The sequence below is a fragment of the Terrapene carolina genome, unplaced genomic scaffold, assembly GCF_002925995.2.
Source record: "Terrapene carolina triunguis isolate 2854851 unplaced genomic scaffold, T_m_triunguis-2.0 Scaffold84, whole genome shotgun sequence".
NCBI lineage: Eukaryota > Metazoa > Chordata > Testudines > Emydidae > Terrapene > Terrapene triunguis.
The window spans coordinates 33094899-33115079 of record NW_020664435.1 but is presented as its reverse complement, the minus strand read 5'-3'; the positions used below and the strand labels follow the sequence as shown (position 1 = coordinate 33115079).

Here is a 20181-nt window from a genome sequence, read left to right as displayed (position 1 = left end):
CCAGTGCTGTGAATTGTCTGGGTAACTCTATTTAAGGTATCAGAATGTCGTATGTTGATCCCTTTAGATGGGCAATGGACCTAATATATCTTGACTGCCCAGAAGAGGGCTGGACAGAGCAGAACACACTTTTGGGGGGGAAATCCAGGACTAGGAGTGTGTTGGAGTCAACCTGCAAGTAGTAACCAAGGCTGCTGGAAGCCAGAGTGTGGCCAGTGTGTTGCTGACAGGCTGCTGGGGTCAGAGTTGCTGGACCAGAGCTGTAGCTATACACAAACACTCAGGGTGTGATCTGCATGTTGTTTGTGAAGAGCCCAGGTTGGAAGCTACGCAGCAAAGCATTGTGAGGCACCCCAGCTTGCAGAGCAGGGGTGACATGCCCCTCACTGGATTGCACCCTGGAATGTCATGCCCACCTCAAATTATTTGGATCCCCAATAAATATGTTAAAACCTTGTGGAAAGGTGGTTGTTATGGTAAGGCAGCAGAATGGGAATCAGGAGCTTTGGGTTCTAATCTCTGTTCTACCAGAGACTTTCTGAGTGACCATGGGGAATCACATTAACTCCATGCTGTAGTTTCCCTGTTTGTAAAATGAGGTTATTAGTACTTCTCAGCCACACAAGGATGTTGTAAGGTCCACTGTTAAAAATTACCACGTTAAAACTGCACCTTCTTACTCAGCAGATCTGTTCCTTGTGTGTATGCAGTCATATCTGCTGACCAAAGGCCCCAATTCAGCAAGCTACTTAAGCATGTGAGTAGACTTATTGATTTCAGTGAGACTAATCATAGGCTTAAATTAGGCACAAACTCAAGTACCTTGCTGAATTGACACAGTAACAAAAAAAAAAGAAAACACCACACAGTCCTGTGAGCCCTGCAGAACCAGTATAGTAACAACAACAAAGAGACAAAGAAGAGTAACCTGGATTCTAATCAAGTTAGGGTGTTATTAACTGAATTGTTTACTAAAGTTCCAATCAGTTACACCAGAGGAAACCCACTGAAAGTGATGAGGTTACACACTATCACTAACGGCATCAATTTGAAAATAACAAGGCTGCATAACTGAGGGCATAACTTGGCCTTTAGAACTTTATTACTGGTAGTAAAGCAGAAAAATGGAAAAACTTCCCCTTAACTCTCAGAGCACAGGCTGAGTTTACAGGACTGACTATTATAAAAATCATATTACTTGTAATTACTTGTATTTGACAAGGAAATTATGAGAGATACTGAACTAGATCAGTTTAAAAACCTGAACATTTTCTGATGAAATTTTTTTTTGGCAGGAGAGGGTTGTTTGGTATTCAGCTTATCCTCTTCTTCAACCTTTTGCTGGTTCCAAATCATGTTTTGTGGGAAGGGATCATATCGCTTCATTCCATTTTACCCAGGATTTATAATGGTAGAGGGAGTGGTTACCCAATCAGAAAATAAAAGATGATTCATTATTATAGCTATGGCTATTGTAACAGAATTACAGTAGCTGTTCATAAATTATATTTACGTTTTGTCTCCCAGTGGAATAAATAATAGATTAGAAGAGCCAAATTATTACAATATTTCCATATAACTTTCAAGCAGTTCTTTTATTTCAAGTTTTCTGCCTCTGTCATAACTTGTTGCCCCATTTGAAAGCCATTTTCTTGAGGACTGATGTGCTAGAAGCAATTCAGGAGAAAGAATTGTAATCAAGTTGTAATCAGAAACGCAACATGTAAGAATTAGCTAGATGACTCCTGTTCTGCTTCAGACATAATTCAATACATGTAATGGAAACTCTAGCTACTGGATGCAAGCTTTGAGAAATTTCCAAGAACATGTTCCAAGTGATTCAAGAGTTCAGATCCATTTGTACAGAATTTGTAAAACCTTGTGCTTTACTTCTAACCAAAGCAATATGTGACACATAGTGGACTTTACGTTTTTTAAAGTCTAGCAAAGTTATTCCTGCTCATTTCCAATCTCAGTCTCTGTGGCCTAAACACCTTTGAGGACCTGGGCCTACGTCTTTCCTCTCCTTTCTCACAACCTATTTCTTCCATTTCATTCCTCACGATAAAGAAGGTGAACTTGTACATCTTCTCTTTCTCCTCACCCACCCTTCCATGTAGCTGTGGCAGTGGTGACAGCAAATCTCTCTTTGTTCTGTGTTTGTAAAGTGCCTACCACAATGGGGTCTACAATAATAATATTGTGCCAACTTGAGCATTCAAAATGCATGAGTTAGGCCGGAAAAAACACAAGATTTTTGTTTTAAAAAGGCTTGGGTCCTTTTTATTTGTCTTCTGGTTTCTGAGCTTTGGGGTGCACTTGCTTCATGTATTCAAGCTTTTCTCCACAACCATGACAACTAGAATTTTTTTTATTTAAATGAAAGCTGGGGTTCTCATGTAATCACTTGATTCCAGCAGTTGGGGCTTTAAGAAAAGTACCAAATATTACAAGACTCCATATAAAATTACAAAAATTGGCAACACTCCTTCCCTTGCCTTCTCTTCCCTACTGCCCCCGCCCCTGTCCAAGTGTTAGTCTGAAAAGCCAGAAGGCCTAGCTGCTGGGTGTTTTACCAGAGTTGACTAGTAGAGAGCTCTCCTGCCGACAAAAAACTCCTCTCCTCCCCCCCCCCCCCCCCGCAGCAGCAGCTTTGTCGGCAGGAGAGCTCTTTCTGTTCACACCGGCACTTTTCGTCGGTAAAACTTTTGTCATTCGGAAGTGTGGGTTTTTTTAACACCCATGAACGACAAAAGTTTTGCTGATGAAATGCCAACGTAGACAAAGCCTAATCTTCACTCTTTAATTCTGCCTAAGAATAGTCAGAGTGCCAGCTAATGCACTCAGGCAACTGTCTCATGTTATTTTTAGGGTTGTCTTCTAAAACGTGGGAGCCAATTAGCTACAAGTTCCATACATCCCCAAAACTGGCTCTGATGACAAAACTTTGTAACATTCTGTATGTTCTGATGAACCTGTCCTTAGTTGCACCCAAGCTGAGTCATATTTGCCAAAAAAAAAACCCAGCACAATCATTGGTTTCTGGTCATGTGTCCCAGGGTAGCTGGGATTTCGGATTGGTAAAAGCTGGGAAGCTTTAGAGGCAGCTGCTGCCAATCTCTGTTGCCTTCAATACTCTGATGGCCTGCAAACTGGGAGTGCTTCCCTGCAGAGAAATGGATGAGAGGGACAGCCTCACAAACCAGCCTTTTGCAATGGGAGCACCCTCAGACCCTTTCTCCAGTCCAACAAAGGATGTGTCTTTCCAGCCCAATTAGGGTATGTCTTCACTACCAATGGTAAAGTGCTGCCATGGCAGTGCTTTAACGTGGCTGTGTGATCGCGGCACCGGCGCTGGGAGAGAGCTAAAAAACCCCACCCTCACGAGGGGAGTAGCTCCCAGCGCTGGTGCACTGTCTACACTGCCACTTTAAACTTGCATGGCTCAGGGGGGTGTTTTTTCACACCCCTGAGCGGGAAAGTTTCAGCGCTGTAAAGTGGCAGTGTAGACAAGGCCTTAGTGTTACTCCTAACTCGACTTCTGTCCACACACAAAAATCTCTAGCTCAAGTAAAAGTGTTGCTTTACACTCAAGCTAGTTGGTCCTTCACAGGGCATTGGGTTGAAGTTCGAGTGATGCAGACTGGCAGAAATTGAAGAGGTCACTTGAGAAAATGAGGACTCCCTGTCCCTTCCCTCCCACCCACCCACACCAGAAGAAAGGAGCACCCTGAGGGTGACTCTAATGGAATGCACAAGTTGCACATCCCTTCTGACTTCTGCTAGTTTAACCCAGAGACTACTGTTTCCTTGCTGTGTGATATAAGCACTTCACATGGGCCTCTTTCACTGCTGTATTGTATGTTGCTATCCAATATCTTTGATCAGTCTCTCTCACTATTATCAGGTTTCTCATTCCTAAAGAAAGTGCATATAATGTTTTCCCCCAGATGCATTATTTTGCATTATTCCAAGCTGCTTGTTTTCTAGTTGTGTTTTAACCTGCCTAAGACCATTTTCTCCTCTCATTTTCTTTGTCGGACCAGTCTGGGATGGTCCTTCTCTCTTATAATCGATTATCCTATAGGCCCAATTTCAGCAACCCTCAGCTGAGACAACACAAAATCAGGTTTTCAGAATGAGATTCTTTATCTATGTTTAGAAAGGTGAGTTTGATACAGATCTAACTGCAACCCTATCTTTTGTCTATGGTCATTTACCAAGTTTTCCTGCCAGGTAAATATTACGCTTACAATGCTTATTCTAACCACCTTAGTGGGCATTGCTCAAGTATGTAAGCTCAACAGAACTACCACCACATGTCACCATAGTCTAAACCTCGCTGAACTTGCATGAAATAATCAGGCAATGGATAACTAAGCCAAATCTTGTATAAATGTCAGTCTTCCAAATCTGCCCAGCCTACCTAAGAGGGAAGATGGCAAAAGATGACCTAAACTTTTCATACCACAGGTTCTTCCCAAGACACACAAATCCCACTCTTTCCTAGGTCAAAGGTGCAGAGGGCTCATTGGCAATTAATCACGTTTAAGCAGGTGTTCCCTATTCCTAGATTCTACAAAGAGATACTCTCCAACCCTGGGAGTGAAGAAACAGATAACTTGTATAGTTAGTATACCCCACACACACACACACACACCTCCTTAAGAGTGAGATCATGGGGATGCTTCTGCTTCCATAAGCCAGACGCTGCCCTCCGGAAGGACAAAGATACCCCATGCAATCAGAACACTTCTCTTCCAGGGAACCTTGGCAGCTCCTTATGTCAAAAGTCACTTAAAAAAAAAATCCTATTTCACTATATTATTACCATTCTACCATTACTTTTTCCATATACTGCAGTCAAATTCATCTTCCTCTCCATTCGCTGCAGATCTGCTCTTACAGTACATCCCTTTTCACTCTTCAAACTCAACCTCTAGACACTCACTCTGGTGCACAAGGTCACAAGACTAACCTACTTTATACCAACGAAACATTGCTCGTGTAAAAATCAATATTCCACTATATAAAGCAAAAAAACCCAACAACAGTGAAGTAAAGTAGACTGCTGTCTATATTTCCTTCCATTGGCGGGATTATTTCAAGATCAAGAAGCTTGGATGACTACACCTACTAAAAGAGCTCCGATACTCACGTATGCCTTTCACTATCTCAAAAATATAGCAAAATACCCAAACATAATTGAAATGCAGAAATACAATTCACTATTGCCCACTACCAGCAAACCAAGCAACTCAAATGAGCCTCTCCCTCCCAAAAAGATTTGTAACGTGTTTGCTAACCCACCTTCGAAAAGTTACTTGTATTTTATTTGCCTAAAGGAACCTTCCTACAAGTTTGGCCACTTACAAGGGTAATTAACATCTCTAGTCAATTTAACAGGTTCCCTCTATTAAGATATTTAGGCCTCTGGACTTCCTTAGCTGCTTTAGTTGATACAGTTATATAGGAAGCACTTTGATTTATTCCCTCAACACAACTGAAGTGCCATAGCCCTGGTCTACACTATGAGTTTAGGTCGAATTTAGCAGCATTAGATCGATTTAACCCTGCACCCATCCACACGACGAAGCCATTTTTGTCGACTTAAAGGGCTCTTAAAATCAATTTCTGTACTCCTCCCCGACGAGGGGATTAGCGCTGAAATCGACCCTACTGGGTCGAATTTGAGGTAGTGTGGATGCAATTCGACGGTATTGGCCTCCGGGAGCTATCCCAGAATGCTCCATTGTGACCACTCTAGACTGCACTCTCAACTCAGATGCACTGGCCAGGTAGACAGGAAAAGCCCAGCGAACTTTTGAATTTCATTTCCTGTTTGGCCAGCATAGCGAGCTGATCAGCACAGGTGACCATGCAGAGCTCATCAGCACAGGTGACCATGGAGTCCCAGAATCGCAAAAGAGCTCCAGCATGGACCAAATGGGAGGTACTGTATCTGATCGCTGTATGGGGAGACGAATCCGTGCTATCCGAACTCCGTTCCAAAAGACGAAATGCCGGAATATTTGAAAAAATCTCCAAGGGCATGAAGGACACAGGTTATAACAGGGACCCGCAGCAGTGAAGCCTACCAAATAACCAGAGAGGCAAACAGCCGCTCCAGGTCAGAGCCCCAGACATGCCGCTTCTATGATGAGCTGCATGCCATTCTAGGGGGTGCCCCTACAAATACCCTACCCCTGTGCTTCCCTCTTCCCCCACCCCTCCCAGGCTACCTTGGCAGTTATCCCCCCATTTGTGTGATGAATTAATAAAGAATCCATGAATTTGAAACAACAATGACTTTATTGCCTCTGCAAGCGGAGATCAAAGGGGGGAGGGGAGGGCGGTTGGCTTACAGGGAAGTAGAGTGAACCAAGGGGGCGGGTTTTCATCAAGGAGAAACAAACAGAACTTTCACACCATAGCCTGGCTAGTCATGAAACTGGTTTTCAAAGCTTCTCTGATGCACAGCGCGCCCTGCTGTGCTCTTTTAACCGCCCTGGTGTCTGGCTGCGTGTAATCAGCGGCCAGGCAATTTGCCTCAACCTCCCACCCCGCCATAAACGTCTCCCCCTTACTCTCACAGATATTGTGGAGCACACAGCAAGCAGTAATAGCGATGGGAATATTGGTTTCACTGAGGTCTAACCAGGTCAGTAAACTGCGCCAGCGAGCTTTTAAACGTCCAAAGGCACATTCTACCACCATTCTGCACTTGCTCAGCCTATAGTTGAACTGCTCCTTATTACTGTCCAGGCTTCATGAGCCAAGGGAGCAAGGGGTAGGCTGGGGTAGGTGCAACCGCGTGGTGCTGCCGACTGGGAGAGCAGCCTGAGGCAGAAGCCTCCAGCTGGCATGATATTCCAGGCAGGACTGAATCTCCATTAGATGAAACTTAAAGAAGAGAATGACCTGGAGTCATTCCCATTTTTGTCCGGGTGCCCCCGACCGACCTAACCGAGGTCGGCCAGGAGCACCCACGGGACGATGATGACGATGGCTAGCAGTTGTATTGTACTGTCTGCCATCCGCAAGGCAAGGCAAGGGGATGCTGCTGTGTAGCACTGCAGTACCGCATCTGCCAGCAGCACCCAGGAGACATACGGTGACAGTGAGCTGAGCGGGCTCCATGCTCGCCGTGGTATGTTCTCTTCACTGGTAACCCAGGAAAAAAGCCGAGAAACGATTTTTTGCCATTGCTTTCACGGAGGGAGGGGGGGCCTGACGACATGTACCCAGAACCACCCGTGACAATGTTTTTGCCCCATCAGGCATTGGGAGCTCAATCCAGAATTCCAGTGGGCGGCGGAGACTGCGGGAACTGTGGGATAGCTACCACAGTGCAACGCTCCGAAAGTCTACGCTAGCCTTGGTACTGTGGACGCACACCGCCGACTTAATGCGCTTAGTGGGGACACACACAATCGGCTGTATCAAATTGATTTCTAAAAAATTGACTTCTATTAAATCATCCTAATTTCGTAGTGTAGACATACCCTTAGAAACAGTTTTTCATGTAATGTTTTGGGCTAATTTTTAGATATTCAAATAAGTTTCTTAAAAGAATATAGACTTAAGATTTTTTTGATTTACTCTCATTATGTAGTACATGATATCTATTTAGCTTGTCAAATAAGACTAAGAACCCTCCAGGTTACACACTGTACACAAAGAAAACATGTCTGATATTAAGAGGTTCTAACTTTGGGAAAAGGAACAACAATATCCAGTGACGGGGGTTTACGTTAAAAAAACTCAGATTGGAATAAGGTGCTCCCGTGAAGGTAATTAACCATTGGAACAGGTTACCAAGGGATGCTGATGCTAGAGTTAGTAATGTCGTGGGGGTGCAATAGTTCCAGTTACAACAAATAAGCAGCTAATGTGATCACTCTGCTAAGCTAGTCATTCTGTGTAACTCCAGGGCCAGGGCCGGCTTTAGGTCGATTCCACCGATTTCCCTGAATTGGGCCCCGCCCCTAAGAGGGCCCCGCGCCCAAGCCCTGGTACGGCGTACCGGCAAGAGCCAGTGCGCCATACCGGGGTGGCCTGGCTTCCCCAGGGGGCAATTTAAAGGGCCTGGGGCTCCCAGCAGGGGCTGGAGCCCCAGGCCCTTTAAATTGCCACCAGAGCCCCACTGCTGGGCTGCGGGGCTCTGGGGGCTATTTAAAAAGTCCGGGGCTCCTGTTGCTTCTACCGCCCCGGCCCTTTAAATAGTCGCGGGAGCCCCGCCGCTTCCCCAGGGCTCCCTCGGCTATTTAAAGGGCCGGGGCGGTAGATGCAGGGGAGCCCCTGGCCCTTTAAATAGCCCCCAGAGCCCTGGGGTAGCGGGGGGGCTCCAGCTGCCTCTGCCACCCCGGTCCTTTAAATAGCCCCCAGAGCCCCGCCACTTCCCCAGGGCTCCGATGGCTATTTACAGGGCCGGGGCGGTGGAAGCAGGGGAGCCCCGAGCCCTTTAAATATCCCCGAGTCCCGGGCTGCTGCTGCTACCCCGGTGGGGGAGGGAGGAGGAGGGGGCACTTACCGTACAGGGTGGGCTGTACCCCCTGCCCCCGTACTCCCTGCCCGCAGCCAGCCCCTGCCACACCCCCTGCCTGCACCATCCCTGCACCCCCTGCCCTGCCCGCACCATCCCCGCACCCCTTGCCCTGTCTCCAGCCAGCCCCGCACCCCGTGCCCTGCCCGCAGCCAGCCCCTGCCGCACCCCCTGCCCGCACCAGCCCTGCACCCCCTGCCCTGCCCACACCAGCCCTGCACCCCTGCCCTGCCACTGCCTGCAGCCAGCCCTGCACCCCCTGCCCACAGCCAGCCCCTGCAGCGCTCCCTGCCCTGTCTCCAGCCAACCCCTGCCACACACCCCTGTGGTCTTGCCCGAAGCCAGACAGGCCCCCACACACCCCTGCCCGCACCAGCCTTGCACCCCCAGCCCTGCCCGCACCAGCCCTGCACCCCCTGCCCTGCCTGCAGCCAGCCCCGCACCCCCTGCCCTGTCTCTAGCCAACCCCTGCTGCACCCCCCCTGCCTGAAGCCAGCCAATCCCGCACTCCTCTGTCTCCAGCCCTGCCAATCCATGCCGCACCCCCCTGCGGCCCTGCCTGAAGCCAGCCAGCCCACCCCACACACCCCTGTCTCCAGCCAGCCCCGCACCCCATGCCCTGCCTGCAGCCAGACCCTACCTCCATTCAGCCCCTGGCCTGCCTCCAGCCAGCCCCATGTCCACTGGTGCCCTGCAGTTCCCAGGGCAGTAACCCTGCACACCTGCTTCAATGAGGGGGACAGGGAGCAGCTGGGACCCATACATGTGCACACCCTAGGGTGACCAGACAGCAAGTGTGAAAAATCGGGACAGGGGGTGGGGTGTAATGGGAGCCTATATAAGAAAAAGACCCCAAAATTGGGACTGTCCCTATAAAATCGGTACGTCTGGTTACCCTAGCACACCCCCAGGGAGTGGCGGGAACCCACACATGTGAAACGGAGCTCATTTCTAGTTCAGGCCCATCTTTTTAAAAAAGAACTTTAGGTAGGGTTAACATACATCCGTATTTTCCCAGAGATGTCAGGTTTTTGGTTCTTAAATCGCCGTCTGGGAAAATATGGACGTATGGTAACTCTATTGGTACAAAAAATACATACTGTGGCACATTCCTTAAATCAGAACTTTTTATAGGGAACCGGTTGCTAAGAAATGAAAGGCTTTTTTTTACGTTTTTTTTTTTTAGTCATCCCTGCTGGGGCCCCGCCGAAAATGTTCGAATTGGGTCCCCGCACTTCCTAAAGCCAGTCCTGTCCAGGGCTGTTCTGAAGTGTGTGTTCACTCTCACTGGAGCTAGGTTAGCACCAGTGCAGTATCTTGTGTACTAACTCCAGCTAACTGTTTAAGCAAAGAGAAGCCCAAAGGGGCCAGGAGAGGTCACACCATGAAGGGCAAGGAGGAGAAGAAGAGGGGACTACAGGGCAAAGAGGATGGAAAGACGGACTGAGCCATCCTAGGGGAGGGAATGACATCAGGGTAGGGTGACCAGCCAGCAAGTGTGAAAAATCGGGATGGGGTGGGGGGTAATAGGTGCCTATATAAGAAAAAGCCCCCAAAATAGGGACTGTCCCTATAAAATTGGGACATCTGGTCACCCTACATCAGGGGAAGACACACCACAGGGCAGGGAAAAGAGGACAGAGTGGAGCTCCGCTGCTCCCCAGACAGTCCCACGGGAGCCAGCCTGCAATGCGTTTTGGAGCAGCCGGGGTCGCACGGGCGGGATCAGCCAGGCGAGCCCCGGGTTCTAGCCTAGCAGTCCCGCGTGGAACAACCGGGTGGCGAAAGCAGCAGAGCCGCGGGCCGCCGCTAGAGGCCGCTGGACCCGGCACGGGCCGGCTCCGCGGCTGGCATTGCGCCTGCGCGGGAGGCGGCGGGCGGGGCTGCGGTTCGCGGCTCGCCCTGAAAGGAGGCGGCGTGTGGGCCGCGGCCCCGTAGTCAGCAGAGTGCCCGGTCCGGCAGCGATGGACGCTATGCGGCTCTGCGCGCTCTGGTTGCCCGGCCTGACCCTCATCCGGCCGGGGTCGGGAACGGGCCCGGGAGACCCGACTGTGCCGGGTGAGGACGGGCGGGCGGGACAGTAAGGGAGCTGCGGGGCTCGGGGGAGGGGGGCGCCCCGCCTTTAGGGGCGTGGGGGGTACCGGGGGCGCTCCGCAGTTAGGCTCTGGGGGCTGCGGGCGTCTGGGTCTGTGGGGGGCGGCCCGGCTGTGGGGGCGTTTGGACCGGGGGGCGCCGCGCGGTTGGGCTCTGGGGGTGGGGCACAGAGGTTGCTTCCCTCGCCCCCCCACATGTCTTGGTGCGTGTAGGGCCGGCAGAGTTTCCCCGCCCTCAGTAGCAGGCCGTTCTCCAGTCCGCCTGGTACGCTGCACAGGCAGGGGAGACTCGAGTGCGCTCGTGTACATTTCTAGTGTATGTGTAGACCTGCCCTAAAACTCCCTAGGGGCAGAGTTTTCCCCCAAGACGGGCCTGCTGTGACTCACCCGGAGTGAGGCACCTGACAAAAGCATAACAGAGAAACAGGAACTGGGTTGTCCTAGGGCTTTCTTTAACTCTTTCTGCAGTAACTGCCAGGCCAGGGTTTCAGATTATCTTCACACCTTGTCTACACTACAAAATTAAATTTACCTAAATTAACTCACAGCTGGAGCCCCTCCAGGGCTGACAGGCTGAGCTCTGCTCTAGAAATTTACATGGGTGCAATCTGCCATGGCTTGGACTGTCAGCCCCTTGGAGGAGGAGTGGGGGGACATCTCTAGCTGTGAGCTCAGTGCAGCACTGACAGGGCCAGAGGTGGGAAGACTCCACCTGTCAGTACCTGCCACAGTTAAATTGGTGGAAGCACTCCTGGTTAGGATGCGCACTAATCAGTGCAGATGCATCTTAAGAAGTGGGGTTTTTTACCCACGAAAGCTTATGCCCAAATAAATCTGTTAGTCTTTAAGGTGCCACCAGACTCCTCATTGTTTTTGTGGATACAGACTAACATGGCTACCCCTCTGATACTTGGCACCACTGACAGAGGGGGTGTAGTGTGAACATAAACCGCTGCAGCAATTACTGTGGTGGCTGTAGGTTGACCTAACTCATGTCAACTTATATATATATAGAGAGAGAGAGAGAGGTTCTATCTCATAGAACTGGAAGGGTTTAACTGTGTTGGTATAGTTAAAGTGGTACAACCCACTAGTGTGGATGCAGTTATAGTGGTATAAGGATGCTAAATATCATGGTAGCTTAATCCTGTATGAGATTCATAGATTCCAAGGCCAGAAGGGTTCATTGTGATCATCAAGTCTCACCTCTGGTATAACAGGCTGTAGAACTCCTCTAAAATAATTCCTAGGGCATATCTTTTAGGAAAAACAGCCTGTTTTGATGTTAAAATTGTCAATGATGGAGAATCCACCATGACCCATGGTAAATTGTCCCAGTGGTTAATTACTCACACTGTTAAAAAATATTTCCTGGCTGAATTTGTCTAGTTTCAACTTCCTTTGTTATTCGTTTCTCTGCTAAATTGAAGAGCACAGTATTAAATATTTGTTCCCCATGTAGATACTTATAGATTGTAATCAAGTCACTTCTCTTAGTTAAAATAAAGAGATTGAGTTCTTTGAGTCTCTGACTAAAAGGCATTTTTTCTAATCCCTCAATCATTGTCATGGCTCTTCTCTGAACCCTCTCCAATTTATCAACATCCTTCCTGAACTGTGGGCACCATAATTAGACACAATATTCCAGCAGCAATTACATTGTACCAGCTATCTTCTCTACTCCTACTCAAGAGTCCCCTGTTTATGCATCCCAGGATCACGTTAACTCACTTGGCCACAGCAGCACAATGGGAGCTCATGTTCAGCTGATTATCCACCACAACCTTTGAATCTTTTTCAGTCACTTCTTCCCAGGATAGAGTCCCCCTTTCTGTAAGTGTGGACTACATTCTTTGTACATGTATAAATCTACATTTAGCCATATTAAAATGCATATTGTTTGCTTGCACCCAATTTATCAAGCGATCCAGATCATTCTGAATCAAGGACTTGATGTCTTCATTATTTACCACTACTTATCAGGCACCTTTATACTGATGCAACTGTTTCCATGCAAGGTTGTACTGATACAACTATTGGGGTTAAAAAAAATCACAACCCTACCTGAAATAGCCAACCCAATACAAAAACTGTGTAGAAAAGGCAAGTTTTGATTTTTAATGTGTGTTAAAAATACACCTCTTTTTCCTAGTAAAGATAAAGGCTTAGAATTTTGAAATTTTTTGGATACATTGTCAACTTGAAATCCAGTTATGTTAAAAAGACTTGAAAGTAGTTTCCAAGTACTAGACTGGCTTCTGAATCTGCCTACCAATATTTGGTTTTGATTGCATTTTCCTATATTTAAAAATGTTTTGTTGTCTCTCCCCTGTTGCTGTTTGAAAGACCAACACAAACAGGGAAGGGAAAGCTGTACCTGACTGCAAAGCAAATAGTGAAAACTGCTGTAAGCTGTGCTGTAAAGTGCACAGAATAAAACAAAATGAAAATTAGAAAATATATTTCTCCAATCTTTCACTTATAGTAATCTTAAATGTTGTAACAACATTAAATAAAATATTTTAAAATGTCGTCATTTTTTTTCCTGTGGTAATTTTGATCGTACAGAATAGGGCATCTGGTGTAGTGGAGTGTTTATAAATTGTGAACTGCTACTTTGTAAGAGGAATATATTCTGATTGTGGAATTTTTAATATTTGGCATTTAGAGCTTTTATAATTGTGCTGTTTATTTTTATAAATCTAAAGAAACCATTGGTTCTGTTATTCAGGCCCCAATCCTTTAAAGAGCATGCAAGGTTTTAGGTTATCTGCCATATCTTCTCGAGAGCCTGTGAAATTTCACTGAGTTGAACTGGTCCTGCACCCTATTTACTTTCTTGATGTAGTTCTTGTGGGTTTTCGCTTCCTTTGTACTTTGAATGACTTCCATTATAGAAGGTCATCCATTTAAAAGAAAATGTAAAAATCCCTGGTATTCCCATACCTTTCTGACAATACCAGTGCACTGAATGAACCAATTTCCTGAACTTCATTTAGAAACTTGTTTTCTAGCTCTGATCATTGTGAATGTTTTTTTGCCCATGTGGCATAACGTTACTGAAAACTTAAATTTACAGAGTTAAGGAATATTTGCTATAGGCTTTATGAATTTTTCTAAATTTTTATTTCTATTTTTTGCTTGAGGTTGGTGTACTGGCCATACTATTAGAATTTGAGTTTCTTCATTGAATTGGCTACTTGATATAATGTGAACTAATCGGGGGGGTGGGGGGGGGAGGGGTTAAATTTATTTATTTAATTTATTAATCTGAATATACTAGTAAATCACAAATTTGTTATATGCTAAGAATTAATGTCAAAGCAGCAGGACAATGAATTATGAAATGTAGTAGTTCAAATATCTTCTGGATGTTTTGGAAAAAGAAACATTAAGTAAGCTCTTTGACAATTTTTGTAGACTTAAAAAATTTCTTATCTATTTATGACTAATGGATGGCTGTGTAAAAGTAGAACTACATACCTGACTAAAAGTCATTACCATCTGATGACTTGCTATATGTTGCTATGCCAGTTTCTAATGGATAGGTATCCGCACACAAAAAATTACAATTGGAATGCCTTTTGGCAGAGTAGCTAGAAAATCAAGGATTGGTTGGGCAAGTACACTGAACTATCTTTTAGTCTCTAGTCATGGTCCATTTAGGTCAGGACTGAGGCACCTCATTGGGCCGGTGAGAAGAAGCTATTCTATCTGTGCTGTGGATGAAGGACCAGACTCCAGGGCTGTCAGGATGGCTTTTCACAAACATTAACCTCTAAACTTTCTGTAATGATTAAAACAAGTTGCATCCTGTTACCTGCTGCTGAAAAATAGCTACTAGTTACGACTGTAATCATCCTCAGGCAATATGAACAACAATGGGTTTTCTGTGCTTGAAGATACTTTTTTCATTGTAAAACCTAACTAAAAACTAGATTAACTCTTCCTATATCATGTGGCTTTTAAAACATCCCTTAACAGTTCTTGTTGAGCTTTTTGCTAAGTAATTTGGTCTCCTGTCTTCAGAAAGTTTTTTCCTCTTAGAATGAGAACATGCCTGTCATGAGGCTTTATTTTTGAAACCTTTTAAAAAAGTTCTTGAGACTTTTTATGGAAAGGAGGAAAATTTGGTACTAAATCTGGGTTAGGCATTGCTTGGCTTCTGCTTCCAAAGCTGCAGAGCTCAGAGTTTCCTTCAAATTGAACTGCAAGAGATTTAGAATTTCAGCAAAGATGTAGGCAGGCTCAAAACTCATGGGTCACGGGTTAAGTCTTTCGTAATCATCTTAGAGAGAACAGTCCTCTTTCACTGATCTTCCTTTTGCAAATTAGAGCCAGGCATGGGCATAACTTTTTTCCTAAACAGTGTGGAGGTGAAATTGAGTGTTCAGTGTCGTTTTACTTGTTAAAATACTAGTGGAAATGAAAGCTTTGATTTAAAATAAAGAAGCGAACTCACCATTCCTTCTTTGCATGTATTTGGTAGATGAGATTACATTTTTGTGTATACATGCTGTGATTAAAAAGTTATATTATTTGACACTATTGATTAAAAAAAAGTTTATAACTTTGATATTCTTTTTTTCTAGCATGCTCTAATTCCTCCTTCAAGTCCTGTGAAGAATGTCTAAAAAATGTTTCAGTAAGTTTTGTCATCTTTTTACTATTTTGGGGTCAGAGAATCTGGTGATGCTTACGTTTAATGAGATGATGCTGAAATGTCTTACTACAGCTAACTCCTTAGCTGTGCTGCACAGGCTCAGAGGGGAGTGGGGAAGGAGATAGCAAAACAGTATAAGCCATTAGAAAGAGTCATGCTGTCTGGAGTGGCTCGTGGCTGTGTGCCTACCTCGGAGCAGACTGTCAAAAGCAGTGCAGACACCCCAAACTGGTGATATGTTTTATAATTAGATTTTACCAACACAGGAACAATTGTGAACTCCTGGATCACTATATCGGTCTTGTTGTAGAGTCAGAGAGTCCCCTTAGGCTCTCCAGTCTATCTTGCCACCCAGGCAAGCTGGACTTAGTGATAAATGGTCACTTAATATCACAAAATATTCAGGTTGCTTCCAGTCCCAAGAGACCAGTTACTTACTCCAGATCACTTGGTACCCTAGATCTTACACCAAAGACACTGCCTGTAGCCAGTCCTGTAATAAACTATCTAAAGATTTATTAACTAGGAAAAAGTTATTTACAGGTTAAAGCAAACAAACATACAGTAACTCCTCACTTAACGTTGTAGTTATGTTCCTGAAAAATGCAACTTTAAGTGAAACGATGTTAAACAAATCCAATTTTCCCATATGATTTAATGTAAATGCGGGGGGTTAGATTCCAAGGAAATTTTTTGGGGGCAGACAAAAGGCATTATATATTGTACAGTACTGAACTGTACTGTGGTGGGGAGGTGCCCCTGGCTTACCCCTGGGGCTCAGGGCTGAGGGTGCAGGGTTTGGGAGGGAGTTAGGGTGCGGGAGGGCGCTCAGGGTGGGGGTGCAGGGTCTGGGAGGGAGTTAGGGTGTGGGAGGGCGCTCAGGGTGGGGGTGTAGGGTCTGGGAGGGAGTTAGGGTGCAGGAGGGCGCTCAGGGTGGGGTGCTTCTCTCCAGCCGGCTTTGAAGGGGAAAGCGCCGCTTCTCTCCGGCCGCTGACTGCGCGGCTGCCCCTGCTTCTCCTGAGTCCTCCGGCCCGTGCTCACACAGCCTCATTCCGAAAGGGGCTTTAGGGCTGCAGGCCGGGGTCCGCTTAGGCCGGGGCTCGCTTAGCCCAGGGCCCTGCAGCCCCTAAAGCCCCTGCGTTCTGGGTGGCCCTGCCTGCTTGGACGGGGGGGAGGGGTAGCTTCCCCGCTCGCTCCCTTCCTCCCTTCCAGAAAGTCCTAAGCGGAGGCGGGGAAAGCACTGGGAGGGAGGGAGGAAGGGAGAGGGAGGAGGCAGAGAAGAGGAACTTGTGCAATGCTCCCTTGTAAAAACCAGTATGTTTCCCTAATAGAGCAGCGATGTAACTTCGAAACAACGTTAAGCGGGAGGACATTAAGTGAGGCGTTACTGTATACACAAATGAGTTGCAATCTAAATCCTAAAAGTGAGAGTTGTAGCGATCTGTCAATTCACAATGTGTTTCTGCAAATCCAGGGATAACCCTGGAGGATCTCTTGATTCAGTTTAGAGTCTCTGGCCCTGTGAGAATGCAAACAGCAAAGACATGAAAATTCTCGTGACCCTTTTTTATCTTTTACATTTAGTCTTCCAGTATAGGAGATGAGCTCCCTTGCACGTTGCATTTCCAAGATTCAATAAGGCCATTCACCTATTCTTTGTGTTGCAATGTTCCTTAATGGCCTGTTTAATCTTGATACGTTTCCTGAATGGGTGGGGGAATGATTCCCATGCCTGGGTTCACAAGCCCAGAGCAAACGTTTTCAAAGTTATAAAGCAAAGTTTACATATTTCCTTATAGCAGGAAAAACAGACATTGCAAGTGAGATTACTGCATGCAGTAACTTACAAGCATTTTATAGAGCCTAAACACTAAATACATTATTATAAGACTAATACTTATTTTGAACAATACTAACATATAGGTGAGCTGGTTTGGTTTCCAGCTATGAGTTTGTCAGTTCTTAGCTAAAGCCTTCAGCTTTGTCCAGAGTTGGCACTTGATTTGCCAGCATCATATAAAGCATTACTTGTTCATCCAGCTAATGAAAAAGTAGAAATTATTGTAAAACATTTTTTTACTAAGAAAAAATAGAGTCTTGTTCTCCCACGTATGTTACTTTGTTGTAATGGGTCATTTCATTTAGTCCCGATTAGCCTTGTGACAGCAAATTTTAAAACAATAAGATGAAATATGCTGATTCTCTCTGTACTGGGGTAGTTGCTCACTGTGTGTGCTGTTAGCCCTCTACTAGCTCAACATGAGACTAGCAAAGCAATAAATAAGGGTGCTCATCATCTTTGAAGTAGAAGACAGGAGAAGGTAAATGTGAGTCATCTAGGATGAGCTTGTAACTATTGATGAATTCACTTATCACTGACTTGGCTATGTATAGGAAGCTTTTTAGCATTTTCTCTTTGAATAGATGCTACTTGTAAGTACTAAAATGTTGGCATGTTAATAGGTGTATTCCTGACACACACACCCCATACACACTTTCCATTAACACAAGTGAGAACTACTCAGGTGCACTGAGAAGAAAATAAATCCACAGGGGTGTGCTGAAGACACCAAGAGAAATGTAGATATGTTATCTTCAAAATCTATCAAACTATTGACAGTGTATATACTTCCTTTGATGACAGAATGATGGATGATGCAGTGAGACTGCCTTAATATCATCAGGGCTGACCTTGGAGAGATGAGGTTAGACTTGACTGAGCCGATTCACATAAAAATAATATAAAAGGCAGGAAGAACTAAACCATTAGCATCTATGTATGTAATGTAAAGGCATTAGATCACTGGAAATGATTTTTTTAATTGTTGAAGTAGAAAAATACCCAGCTGCTCATTTTGGTAGTAAAATAGATGGCAGCAGAAAATGAAAATAAGCATTTGGGGAATAGACGATAAAAATTTCTACTAAATCTTAGGACTGGGCTACACTACACAGTAATTATCAGTGTCTACATTACAGCCTTCCTCCCACCGATGTAAGTGCCCTACTACACTGACATAATAACTCCACCTCCACAAGAGGTATAAGGCTTATGTTGGTGCTGTTAGGGTGATGCAGTGTCTGTGTGGTCATCTGGTACATTGGCTGTCTTGTCAGTTTCACAACAGGAGCTGGGAAATTGACAAGAAAGCCTGGCAGCTGCCCTCTGCTTCCCTGGAGAGCTGGGTGGCTGGACCCTGCTCCTGGCTTGAAGCTGGGGTGAGAAGCCTGGTGGGGGGGACCCCCACACCCAGCCAGTAGCCTGGCAGGGAGCAGGTTGGGGGCGCGCCAAGAAGCCAAGGCAGCTGGACCCCGCTCTCCTGGGGCGAGAAGCCCAGGGTGGCTTCCGCTGGCAGGGAATGAGGAGCGTGGCGAGGGAGGAGCCCAGCCCGCCCGGAGCCTGTGGGGCAGCCAGGCTCTTGGCAGGGAGCTGAGAGACCAGGCTCTCAGCTCCCCACACTGCCCCTCTTAGGTCGGGGGAAGTGCTCCTGGTGAGTATGCTCACCACCGATCCAAGGAGTGTAGTGTGGACGTGCATCACCGCAGTAATTACTGCGGTGGGTGTGAGTCGACCACCTAATATAGCTTGACTTAGTGCTTGGTTTAGTTTTTTACCATCCCTACTATATAGGTCAGAATGTTCAAACTTCTGGCACCTAAATAAAAGTGATCTCATCTTCCGAGTTTCTGGAACAGTTGCAGCTTCCATTGTGGGTACTCTGCATTTTAGAAATCAGGCCACTTTTATTTAGGTGCCTAAATGTAGACTTCAGGTCCCTTATTTTAGGTACCACATCTGAAAAATTATGGCCTGAGCCCTTAAATCTTGTAACTGAACATTCTGTATTGACTTCTGAAAAGAGAGCTTACTGGCATTCTTTTTGTTGTGGTTATAACATTACCAGTTATGTTATCTGCTGAACACTGTACCTCTTGACAGACCATCTGTAGGATGTCTGGCACTGGATGCAGTCAAAAAGAGGCTTCTATTCTTCCTGTTTGTACGCATGCATGGCGGCTTGATGGTGACTGGAACAAGAAGCTCCAAAACAAGAGACGTAATACAAACAAGACTACTTAACATTGCATATCAAAATCTTTCGCCGGGGTGTGTATATATTGCTTCTTTCCCTGTTTTTAAAAAAGCCTAATTTTTTTTTCTAGACATTTGAGAAAATTGGACTTTTTTTTAATTGGCTCTTTACCTTGTTTTAGTCCTTAAAGTTTTAGTCCTTAAAGTTTATTACTAAAATCAATTTCAGACATACTAGCAAAAATAGAAAAAACTAAAAATAAAGCAAATTGACACTAATAAATTACACACAGCTTTTTAAAACAGCAGTGACTTATCTGAGTGACAGAGATTAGTCCCATGCATGCTGTAACTCTAATTATAGAAGATCGCGGAAGCAGCAATTTGTTGCATTCATGAAACTAAGAATTGTTCTACTTTGATGATAATACTCCAGGGGGATTCTGTATCAAAAAATTAAAAATTCTGCAAAATTCTACATATTTTATTTGTCAAAATAATGCAATATAATCATATCAGTTTCAGTTGTTTTGGTAATTTATTTAAACTACAGTACAGAAAAAAGTTACAATAACTATTCAGCATTTCCTAAACACACGAAACTTAAGTTACAAATACTTGGTAATTAATACCCTACATTCCAGTTATTATCCTGGATTTTCATTTAAATTACATTACAGAACTCCAAACAGCGCCAAAAACACCCAAACTGGAATGTCATTTTGAATTGCTCAGACTTTCACACATGAAAGTTATACAGTTTTGCTAATCATTGTCCTGGACCTGGCTGTGTTTGTGTTGGGAAGTGTTTGCTTCCGATTGTTCTGACCTTTTATTGACTGCTTGG

The 20181-nt window shown here is 45.4% G+C and overlaps 1 protein-coding gene across 1 annotated transcript in view; it reads left to right on the top strand.

The window, feature by feature from the left end:
* The first annotated feature begins 10427 nt into the window (after window positions 1–10427).
* Window positions 10428–20181, top strand: part of LOC112108081 (pituitary tumor-transforming gene 1 protein-interacting protein-like) — a 46597-nt gene continuing 36843 nt past the window's right edge. Inside the window, exons 1-2 of the mRNA XM_024202065.2 lie at window positions 10428–10603; window positions 15231–15283. Coding sequence (XP_024057833.1) covers window positions 10510–10603; window positions 15231–15283 — 147 coding nt within the window. The 5' untranslated portion in view covers window positions 10428–10509. The remainder of the gene's footprint in view (window positions 10604–15230; window positions 15284–20181) is intronic.